The sequence below is a fragment of the Cloeon dipterum genome, chromosome 4 (assembly GCF_949628265.1).
Source record: "Cloeon dipterum chromosome 4, ieCloDipt1.1, whole genome shotgun sequence".
Taxonomy (NCBI): Eukaryota; Metazoa; Arthropoda; class Insecta; order Ephemeroptera; family Baetidae; genus Cloeon; species Cloeon dipterum.
The window spans coordinates 22027702-22039235 of record NC_088789.1 but is presented as its reverse complement, the minus strand read 5'-3'; the positions used below and the strand labels follow the sequence as shown (position 1 = coordinate 22039235).

General features: G+C 40.6%; 2 protein-coding genes across 2 annotated transcripts; one reads left to right on the top strand and one right to left on the bottom strand.

Annotated features, from left to right (window-relative positions):
* The first annotated feature begins 383 nt into the window (after positions 1–383).
* LOC135942443 (putative serine protease K12H4.7) lies at positions 384–3257 on the top strand. Its single transcript, XM_065488561.1, has 9 exons — positions 384–388; positions 438–651; positions 846–1027; positions 1083–1315; positions 1530–1662; positions 1717–1988; positions 2043–2169; positions 2221–2387; positions 2676–3257. The coding sequence occupies exons 1-9, from the start codon at positions 384–386 to the stop codon at positions 2777–2779; spliced, it is 1437 nt and encodes a 478-aa protein (XP_065344633.1). The 3' UTR covers positions 2780–3257.
* Positions 3258–6865: 3608 nt separating this feature from the next.
* LOC135942726 (uncharacterized) lies at positions 6866–11298 on the bottom strand. Its single transcript, XM_065489006.1, has 10 exons — positions 11158–11298; positions 10047–10220; positions 9765–9927; positions 9570–9704; positions 9349–9517; positions 9072–9290; positions 7802–7928; positions 7617–7744; positions 7468–7562; positions 6866–7213 (listed from the first exon to the last, which is right to left on the bottom strand). Exons 2-9 carry the CDS (start codon positions 10208–10210, stop codon positions 7474–7476), a joined length of 1194 nt encoding a protein of 397 aa, XP_065345078.1. The 5' UTR covers positions 10211–10220; positions 11158–11298; the 3' UTR covers positions 6866–7213; positions 7468–7473.
* Between the last annotated feature and the right edge of the window lie 236 nt (positions 11299–11534).

The window sequence follows — 11534 nt, the reverse complement described above, 5'->3', positions numbered from 1 at the left end:
TTTATTAATCTCCCACTCTATGCCATGTTTGAAATAATTACAAGAGGATTTGACAAATAGAGCAAAGAGAAGGTGTGTGTATCTGTCCAAATAGTCGATGTAAGCAAGCTTATCATCTGCTGCTCCGGCCATTATTTTCGCCTCTCAATATCTCCAGTGGCGCGCGAGAGAAAAACAATTATTATATCGTCTCGTGTGAGGACGGACGCTCCCATCTGAATGCTAATCGGATTGCCGTATAATAATATCGGTTCCGAAAGAGTAGAGAGAGAGGAACCTATATATTTTTTATCTTATTAACGACACTAAAGACTTAATCCAACTGGATTTCCAGCAACAGCAGCAGCGTTCTCGCGTGCCCCGCGGCTGTTTACGTTTCCACAATGAGGTATGGCATTCCATAAAAATTCGAATTGCGCGTGACAAACAATAAACAGGTTAACGCCGATCGCGATCGCCGTTCTGTTCGCGAATTTCGCCTCTGCAGCCACGCGAAATTCTGCCCCTTTTCGTGCTCCGGGGCCGCCGCTGGCCTATCCGCCAGCTGACCCCGATGACCGCGGAATTCCAACGAAAGCAGTGCTCCTTGATAGATACGTTGAGCAAAAGCTGGACCACACGAATCCCAACGATGCCAGGACGTGGTTTCAGGTGAAAAAATAAATAAATTTGACCGTAAAAAAAATAAGAAAGCCTTAAATCAACTTCTAACATGAAGGTTTTTCAAATGAATGTCAATTTTGCGTGACCTCATGCCTCGCTTGTAAATGATTATATCAATTTCGGGTCAAATTGCTTTATCTCCTCTTAAAATGTTTTCAAATTCTATTTTTATCCTTTTCTAGCGTTATCTAATCGCTGACGAATTTTACACGCCTGGCGGTCCAGTGTTTGTGTTTCTCAGCGGCCCGTGGAAAATCGACGGCGAAATTGCTGTGAACGGATCGATTGGCCTGTTGGGCCGCGATTTGGGAGCGGTCCTCATCGATTTAGAGCACAGATTCTACGGAAAAAGCAAACCAACCGAGTATGCAAAACATTTTAGCATTTGCCAATAAGATTTAATTGGAGTCTGTACATAGGTCGTTGACAATCGAAGATCTGGCCTTTCTCACCATCGAACAAGCAATTTCGGACATCGTGAATTTTGCCACGTTTTTGAAACAGAATGATGAGATGTTTTCTGGGCCGTGGATTCTGTACGGATCAGGCTACTCTGCCAGCTTGGCCGCGTGGACGCGCGCCCAGCATCCAGATATTTTTGCTGGAGCTTATGCTTCTTGCCCGCGATTGCACGTGACACCGTATTTTGAAGGTCTAAAATTTCAAATCATTGGAAACCTTCTAAACCACCCCTCGCCCAACCATCGTGTAGGCGTGTTCGTTCATCCCTTTTTAGAGTGCAGGAAGCACTGCTCAAAAATATTTTGTTGTGATTATAGGTTCTATATTTATTTAAAAAAATTCAGGGACTTTGCACTATTTCAGATCATTTTAAAATTTTAAACCAATCTCTATTGAATCATCAGACTACTACAGAGTAGTGTACTCTGCCCTGGAAGAGGCCTCTCCTGGCTGTGGAAATTTAGTCTGGCAAGGGTTCGAAGAAATGTCTTTGATAGTCGCCAGTGGAGACAGTGAAACGCTTGCCCAGCATTTCACGTGAGTTTTTCAGCAAACAAACTTCATTTTCTCTTCATTCCTTAACCTCTGAAGTTTTTGCGATGGAAAAATCGACACTCGAGACCCTTATGACGTGCAGAATTTGTATAACATCGCGACTGAGCACTTTGGCCAAGAGGTGGAGACAGCAAGGGTTGGAAATTTGACCGACAACGTTTGCTATTGGATGGAATTTGAGTCCCTCGGCACGCCATTTGAAATGCTTGCCTTTTTGGTAAATGAATTTGGCACGTGCTACATCAGCGATTATCAAGAGGTTCTCGAGTATGCCGTCAACAGCACATTTTGGCAGGAAGACTATTACGGTGATTAAGGGCAAAATTAAGTTAATCTAATTCAAATCCAAATAATATGCTCAGGAAAACAGTGGATGTATCAACAATGCTCAGAACTCGGCCAGTTTCTAACGACGGGATCCACTCTGGGACCAACTTATGTTTCTATTGATTACTTCTTACTCTACTGCAAGACGGTCTTCGGTTCGCAGTAAATTATTAAATTTTCACTTGTTCTCAGCATTATTGATTGTGCCCCTAGATACAATTTGCTCCATTTGGAGCAGAGTGCTGCCCGTCTGAATGAACTGTACGGCGGTCTGACTCCGAAGGGGACGAAAATCGTGTACACTGTGGCTTCGTTAGATCCATGGCACACACTAGGCAGCCACTCTGCATCACCGGAGAGCCCGTTGATCATGATCCAAGGTAACCAAGGAAAGCCCTTTAATAAAAATAATTAGTGAGGCCTGTGAATTTTAGACGGTCGATTTTGTTGAAATTTCCAATCGTCATGGGACAGTGAAGTCTGCACGGATTATATAATTTAAAGCTCTTATTAGAATCGTCCTTTGTCTAAACTATTTTAATCCTCGAATTGTGCTTCAAAAATGCACTGAAAACCGTCTATAACCGACTATTTTAACCATCGACAATTTTCCCTTCAAATTGTGTATAAAATTCATAAGTCTAAAAAAAGAATAAAATTAATTTCAGGGGCTTCGCACAGTTTGGATTTGAGCGGTCCAGGTCAAAACGACACGTTCTTCGTGCAAGACGCGCGGCGGCAAGTGGCCGAATTGATTCAATCCTGGCTGTGAGAGATCAATAAAGAAGCAACGACTCCTAGGAAAAATCGAAAGTGGATGAAATTTAACCCACATTTCACAGCGTCAGGTCGAATTAAAACGGATTAGACACGCGTACCGTTCGGACAGGAGGGTTTCGCGCTCTCTGCATACCAAGCGTCGTGTGTTTGCATATATTCACCGGCAACAGGAGCAGTTATAAATTTCAAGGAGTCAGCCGAAACCCATTTGCATTTGGTAATAACACGTAAGCCACGGCGTTTTTCTCTCTCGACCAGCGATCAAATGCAATTATTTAAATCGGGGCTGAGAGGAGAGCACCTGTGCTCCGACCAGCACAGATTATAAAAATAAACGCCGTAAAAGACGGACGGACGAAGCACCAGTGAAATCTGCACATGTAATCGCAGCGTGGCCGGCGAAAAATGTGGCAATCATTTACTCATCTCTTCGGCAGCTTTTTTACTCTTACCCCAGCCTGAGAAACCGATTTGTGGGTTGCTAACTATAGATGATTCCTCGTTTGACTACTATTATGTTCAATAATAAAGTTGTGGGATTTATTTACTAATAAACTTCAAAAATTTAGGGAAGGAGATAAGAGGCAGCTGAAATTTTAATCCCTTGCGATATTTTAGGGAATTATCCATTCTCTGGCCTTTTTTTTAAATATAACCTTCATATATTTTATTTTGTTCTGATTGTACAATCTCTAAATTTGGTTTGTGTTGCATGCGAATGCCTTTCTTAATAAATTCGAGTAAATAAAATTTGATTTTGAGGCAAATTTAATTTTATCAGCGATTATAAGACATTTAAAGAACTTGCGGATCTAAAATTGGCAACCCCGTGGGTCACTAATGGCTATCTTTTTAATTTTATGGACTATATTTGGCAATATTCAAACTAGGAAGCAGCAGAGGCCGCGCAGAAGAAAGTGCTGGTCACTCTTTCTCACTCTCTGCGGGTCGGTCAGAGCGAGTGTTTGGGCCCGCGGCTACTCGTCGGCTGCTCTCCCCGTTATTAGCCGGCCATTGATTTATGGACGGCCAATTTCAGCGGCTGGACGCGACCCGGCCGCAGCTCTTGTCACTCGGCGCGCGGCTATTAGCGAAAATTCGCCGCCGCGCGTCAATTAACCAAGCGATCGAGATGGAATTCGGCAGCGCATTGACACGGAAGCAGATAAGATTGATAGGCGAAAATTTGCGTAAACAGCTAGCCAGCCCGATTTCAGCCGCTCGATCGTGTGGACACACACACACCGAATTCTGGTTTCGGGTAATTGTCCACTCCGAGACTGGATAAGCGCGTTTTATCTCGGATTTATAAATTAGCCGGTTGCACGTCCCGGGCATTTCTTCTCAAGCCGATAAATCGTGGACATAGTGACTCGTGCGCATCAGATTTTAATTAATCCTCGCCTTTCTAAACCCAAGTGTGCCAGTTAAAACGGCAGAAGAGCTCAAACTTCCGTGTTTAATCCGAATATTTTGTTTTTTGTCTTTTTAATCAACTTTGATAGGATATTTTATGTGTGTTCAAAATGCCTAATCCGTGAGATGCTAAAACCAAAAATTATTTTTGCCAATACCAGAACATTCAACCAGATGAAAATTTATTCTTGCTATACCAAAATCAAAACAAAACCAAAATTTCAAGTTACAACACCTAGTAGTCCCTGAAATACATTCTAAAGCAATGGGAAATATAAGCAGATTTCCAAGTATGATACTCATCAGCGTAATCCATATTCCTATCTCTGTTTTTGCAGGGAGACGCAGATTTTATCGCGGTGGAATTCGACCGAGCGGATTCCATTCTTTTTAATTTGCAGTAGCGCGACTCGTATTTCATTTCGATGGCGCGCGGGGAGCAAAAAATTCGAGTTAATTTTTCACGGCCCCATTGAGGCATCTGCCTGCTTTTCTCTCGTCTTTTCGCCTTTTTATCGGCGCCGATCAAATTGCAGGCCGAACAGTGAGTGCAAAAAATCCGACAGCGAATGCCTTTGAGTGCGAGAGCGCGCGTTTAAAAGGGTTGGGCTAATCAGAGTTTGTTTCACTTTAATTAATTGGTATGTGTGTGTGTGTATGTATGTTGAGCGAGAGTTTTTTGCACTTTCCAATTGCCGTGCTGCTGCTGTTGCTGCTTAAAAGCTCATTAATGGCTAGAAATTGTGGGGATTCTTTCGTAATAACCAAAACACGTTTCATCAATGGCCCCGCGCGAATATTGCAATTATCACTTGATTATAATTCGGCGTTTAGAAAATTGACGCTTTCCCGGCAATATCAAGGGTGCGGTTGGCGCGAGAGCCATTGTTGGGCACAACACCCCATTAATCAGGGCAGAGCTCGTCTCATTAAGTGTCTCGGGGCCGAATATATGTAAGTGGGCGACACGTGTAATTACACGACGCGTCTCGCTGCTCCTGGGCTTGCTTTATTGAGAGCACGAGCGCGCGCCTATTATTCCCGGGCCCACGCTCGTGAGCGTAATTAGAAAATGACCAGTCGAATAAATCGGGCTTGATTGGAAAATGCGTACGACGGACGCGCTCAGAAATTACAAGTTGCGCGCTGTAGGCGGCGACCTTTCATTTTCTGCGTTATATTTTACACCTTAACAGGCCCATAAACATTAAATCGGCGTTTACAATTTTTTTTAAATATATTCCCTACAAGTACCGAGACTTCCATTTAGTCGCAAAAAAAGTACGCAAACGAGGGCGTCAGGCTGAGTGTTATATATGATCCGCTCAATTAAAATGCGTTATTACCCATAGAGGCATAACAGGTCTCCTTAGCGTGTTTTCGCCTCTCAGATATTAAAAGCCAATAAATTTACGACTTATTTTCGATGAAGTCGATAAATAATTATAAAATCCATTGGCAGCACAGAACAAGGTCGAAGATATTTATCAATTTTGAAGATGGTTTCTCTTGAAAATAATTATTTAGATGCTATTAACGGAACTTTAATTTTCTTACAGATGCAGTTTTTTAGCCAGTTTGTTTTCAATTCGAGTAAACAACATTTTGTGACTTTGGAGAGACACTTTAAAACCACTTTTGGAGTCCAAAACTGCCGACATCCTGAGAAGTGGTACCATACACGTTTTAAATGCAAAGATAGCATTCATTTTTTTAAAGTTTCTCAAAAATTAATCTTTGAGGCGATGATTTAATAAATTTGCTGCCCTCAGGTTCAATTTTAGTTATTGTTTTTTACACTTATGTTGGTAAAAGAATTGCAAATCCTCGAGAAAATTTAAAAATATTAGCAAGTAAATAATTAAACATTGGTAAAAATATATTTAAAAATGTCTAAATTGGCTCCAAAATCGAGTAAATGCAAGCTAAACCTGTTTAAAATTTCGTATTTTTTTATAAACTAAAACATCAAGCTCCCAACCCAAAGTGATTAGGATATTTAATGAAGCCCTGATCTGCGGGTGTGAAACAAATTTCATCACTCGTTTTAAAACATAAAAATAATGAGATTCGAACTTGCCTCTTGCAAAACAGGTTTGAAGCATTCAGACGCTGCAATAATGCCACTTGCATCCCTATCAGTGCTCCATTTATTTTTATTACAATGTCTTAAAGACAGAAAACGCATCAGGTCCAGAGATAACTATTGCGAGTTAAACAATATTTTCCACAACAACCAATTGCATCCCTCTGACGTCTTAAAAATTCCCAAAAAGAACGTGCGGTTGGCCAAAACAAGAAAAGATAAATATCGCAATGCCATAGTGAGAAACCGCACACGCATATTCCAACACATTCCTACGCACTCGTTGGAGAGCCCAAATAATTCTAATAGCTGCCCGAGAAGGCGAGAGATTCGGAAATTGTGCGTTAATGGACAAAACCGCAGTCACGACAAACCGCACTCGTTCACACGCGCGCAGGAATTCCCGCACGCGGCCGTAATTGACTTGTAATTCCTCCTGGGGGTGGGGCCGAGGAGTGGATGGACAGGGCGAGGCCCCCGAATTAATCACGCTGCCTGCATTTGGGCCTCGGCGTTGGTGGCGAACTTTGTGGACGCCTAGGATATGGAGGTAACAATAAATCCCGGCTATCTTGCTTTTTGGCCTTTTATTACGACACATAAATCAAATTTGTGACACTTTTTTAGTGCTTTGCAGACTGGAGAGAAGGTGGAGTGGATTTGAAAAATAATTTTGAGCACAAAATCATTCAAAGTTCGCACATGAAAACACATTTTGTTCGCTATTTATTACTTCATTGTGTTGCAGTCTCGGAAAAGGTTGAAAACAGCAGTAAACAAATTCTGCGCTCGAGTTAAATTGAAAGTGGGCCCATAACGCTGGTGGGCGGACTGCTCAAGAGGTGTTGGTGGCCGCACACCTGCATCATTGTCCTTTTATCACCAACGGGCCGAGGGCAGATAACCGCCTTAATTTATGCTTGGCTGCAAGAGACACACACTCGCATTGCTACAGATTATCTCCAGTGTCAAAATTCGGAGCAGAAACAATGGCTGCGTGTGCGGCAGCATTTCAATTAATCAGCAAGCAGTTCTCTCACACCCAGTCGACTCAGTCTCTTTATATCTCTATTCGTGCGACACGGCCAAACGAAAATAAATCAAAACGAGCATAAAATGTATCACACACATACTGCGCCTCTGTGCCATTGTTTCTGCTGATTATCTCGCTCTCCTACCTGATTTTACAGCAGTGGCATACTTTGATTTGAGCTCATGGTCTCGGGAGAGGAGACACTGCTCTGGGTCACCGTTGAAGCACTCTCAACCGAAGCTAAAATGCCAAAAATTGAGTCACTGCACAGAAAGACGACAAAATGAAACATACCAACTGATCCTCCAGATGTCCTTTTCTTCTTCAAGACAAGTTTATTTGTGGTGACTTTGTTTTCCAAGCTAGGCACTGTCTTCCTGAACAGAGTTCGGCTGTTTTTGGAGTGCACATATTCATAGCCTCTGCAAACATTTTCATAGAGATTTAAGTTTACGTGGTTAATAGTCCTAATTTCTTACTCAGGAGGTAAAAGAATCTTCAGTTCAGCTGGAGTCTTGGTTTTGCTTGAAATGGCATAGCCTTTGGGTTTCTTTGACCTGCCCATCTTTTCAGAGACCTCCGGCAGCAGAGCACACGCGCCAGCAGCTTAAATAAAAATTGTTACAAAAGAGCCAAAATAGAGTAGAAAAGGGAAACCCTGCTTTTGTAATGATCATGACAGGTAACAAGGCACACTCGACAGATAACAAACAGTGTCACCTGCTGCGCTTTTACAGGCAACTCTCCCCTTTGCACTTGCAGCGTGCTACCCTCTTACGATTTTCCAACACCTCTCCCTTAAGTAAGCCTCTCAGCAGCTTACACACAACCTACAAAGCACTAGGATTATCCCTAACGATGTTAAGATTATGATTGATGAATAGATGGCATTAAGTTAAAATAAAATGGATGATTTTCATCGATAAATTATTTTGGCAGTACTTCATGCGCTGTCGTTAAAGGCACATAACATCAAGATTCAGTCTAGGTCCGGCAAAAATCTGTGAATATACTTAGAGCTGATCAGGTTTCCAACTGTGATGTAAATAACTATATTCTCATTATTTTATAAATACTGAGATAAAATGGTAATAAATGCCTGGCCATGAGTGTTGTGTCTTTAGGAAAATAAATATTATACAAAAAAATTATCCAAGCTAGTCCGACTAGTTAAATATTTCAAGGTAATTTATAGAAAAAATGAAGGGCAGATAATTACAGATAAAATGTTAATACTGCAATTTTGGCCATATCGAGAAATCACTCATGAATTTTCTTAAGTGCAGCATTAATAGCAAACTCACAGTACGTTCAGCAGTTAATCAAACATTTATATTTATAACGAAATCAATTCTCACTCAAAATCTTAGCATCTACATGTGACCTTAAAAAACCAATGATCGGCATGGCATCATCTTGATTTTTACTGAATATCATAATTTGAATGGAAACTGGCTTCAAAATCTAACTGAAACAACAGCAATGCTCAAAACCATGAAGTATTTTATAATTTATTAACTGCTAGCAAGCTTGGATCGCAAACTTAGTGTGAGAGGTCCGCGTTAGAGTGGGGACGTCCACTTGGGAGCCTAAAATCGGAATATGAGGAGGTGCCATGTTATCTCAGTTTATTCCTAGTTGTTGAAGCATTAAAAATCAAACTATTTTCCACTATGTAGGCCATAAGAAAATTTAAAAGCGGGTTTACTTTGAAAGAGCAGTTAATGCAGCTGGCAAAAATCATCTTACTAGGCAGTGACGAGTAGGAGGTGAGGGAGGCAGGACTCTTCTTGCTGCCAGTTTTCGAGGAAATTGGGGTCAACGACGTTTCTTGCTCATCAAGCGCGGCCATATTGGCACTTCTCTGGCGGTCCCTCAGCCCTTCGTATTCCTTGCCAGACTTGGAAATGCAGATTTTCCTCAAGTGAGTGGCGAGGTCGATGATTGGCTCCAGCTCGCCCTTGAAATCTACAATGGACTAAACGATTAATAACAAAATTCTTTAAATAGGAAAATAGTAAATTGCCAAGGCACTTGTTGTCATTGTACGCCTTCTCAACATTTGCAAGCTTTAGGAACAGTTCAGAGTCCATTAGCATCTCCAGCTGGTTTTCCTTTCCCAGTTCTAAACCCTCAGGGAATTTGAGATCTGCGTGCTTGGACCTGGCTAGTTCGATGTGTTTTTCGGACGTTAACTGGTATAATTCATCTTAGAAACGACCCAGAAAATAATTAAAATAAAATTACATCAATGGGGCTGATGCAAAATTCAAATGCCTCTCTCTGGATCAATTTGCAGAAAATAAAAACGTGCTCTTTCAATTCCTCCTTCACGCAGAATTGCACTAACTCATTCAATTCCTGCCACTCATCTAGAGTGATCTGTGAAAAGATGCTGTTGTTCGCTACGAGACTTTAAATTTTATATTTTGGTTAATTCACCTTGAATTTGCAGTAGTCCTCTCCTGGTTGTTTGACATACACCCCATAGAGGAGGTACATGCTGCATAGTCGACGAGATAAGGTGTTGGGCGGCAAAACCATGTTTTTCACCACGAACAGAACCAATTCTGCATTTTCAAACGCCATTTCCAACGTTGGTCTCCTGTAATAGTTCACTTATTAGTACAGAAACATGTCAAGGGCAAGGTTTAGTTTAATTTGAAAGAAACTGAGTAAAAATCATATCATGATAATAAAACTAAAATTATTATTCTCTCTCACCAGAAAATCATGGAGAATCGCATGTCTTTCCAAACATCGGCGAAGATTTTATAATTCAAATACTTCAGAGAGTCAAGCTGGTCTACAATTTTATTACAGTCTTCCATCAACAGGCCGACAAGCGTTTCGACGTCGTCTTTGCTCATGCTGCACTCCACCGCCATCGTCGTTGAGCTGAAATAAAAAATTCCTAATTGAATATTTTTGTTGTGTTCCTTCATCAGTAATAATATGAGAAATCCATTGCAATTAATTTCCTTAATAAGCAAGAAGCAACCTGGTTATTTTTCTTTATTATTCCAGAAAATATCAGCTTGGAGGAAATTGGAAAAAATTATGAACCAAGGAAGCTGTATTAAATAAAAATTTTTATTCTTTTGAGAATAACGTTGATGATATATATGCATAAAAATGTATGTACATACATATGTATGATATTTTATCCGTTTTCGCTATGTAGTACATATATGTATCTATGTAAAAATCGTTTGGTGCGCAAAAATAAATGTTTTTATAAAATTTATGTAGATACAGAGTACATTATACATACACACGTTTTCAAGAATGTTCACCATTTAACCTTCTCAAAATTTACCTTCTAAATGTTTCTAAAAATTCGGAAAAAATATACATTCATATAATAGCATGATGGCAAAAACCTGTATGTACACCAAACATTACAAATTTTTTATTTTGATATATTATGTACATGTACATATAATTATCGAAGATGAGATTTATTGATATCTATCTATGGTTAAAATGAATGTAATACTACGATATCTACATTGAGAAAACAAATCATACAAACATACAAAATAAATACTTCGTGTGTGTATTATATATAATATGGAAAAGTCAGTTTTCGCCGCCGAGTTACAGTTTTCGCCACCCCTACTTTAACATGGGATTCTCATAATAACTGGCGAGATGTGTAACCCGGCAGAAACTGAAACTTTACCATTAATATTGTGTGTGCGTCGCGTGTCGCGTGCGTGTGCGTGGGTGTGCGCGGGTGTGTATAAGTGTAGATACAAATACATTCATTAATAAAATTTCGATATGAAATATTTCAGCATTGCCTAATGATTATGGTACAACATTATGTTACCTGATGTGCAGCTACTGGATGAAAAATTAAACAATTTGGACGGAGCACTCGGTCAAGAATAGATTTATGAATGAACGCACAACAAAGTTATCTAGGTGGATTTTTAAGTCCGGTGTCCAGTGTTAGACTCAGTCAGACGTCTCTCTTCGTGTGATTATATGGTTGGCCTTTTTGGTTTAGTTTGGTTTCTCTCAACTCGCACAGACAAGTGAGGACGCAAACACAACACAGGCACACTTTCGCGTCATTCGCAATCGCAACAGGCTCGTGGCATCATCTAACAGCGCGCCACAGGTCTTACATTCCATTACATCATACATACATACGCATACACACTGCAAAGCCACAAAATCGTTTTCATGCATGATTACGTCCAA

What these genes read in the sequence shown, in the direction of transcription:
- LOC135942443 (XM_065488561.1), top strand. An exon ending in CGTGACACCGTATTTTGAAG is followed by an intron (nt 1,316 to 1,529) that starts GTCTAAAATTTC and finishes TTGAATCATCAG; the next exon opens with ACTACTACAGAGTAGTGTAC. An exon ending in CCCGTTGATCATGATCCAAG is followed by an intron (nt 2,388 to 2,675) that starts GTAACCAAGGAA and finishes AATTAATTTCAG; the next exon opens with GGGCTTCGCACAGTTTGGAT.
- LOC135942726 (XM_065489006.1), bottom strand. Translation starts at nt 10,210, where the DNA reads ATGGCGGTGGAGTGCAGCATGAGCAAAGACGACGTCGAAACGCTTGTC. An exon ending in CGATTCTCCATGATTTTCTG is followed by an intron (nt 9,928 to 10,046) that starts GTGAGAGAGAAT and finishes GAACTATTACAG; the next exon opens with GAGACCAACGTTGGAAATGG. An exon ending in CAATGACAACAAGTGCCTTG is followed by an intron (nt 9,291 to 9,348) that starts GCAATTTACTAT and finishes AGTCCATTGTAG; the next exon opens with ATTTCAAGGGCGAGCTGGAG.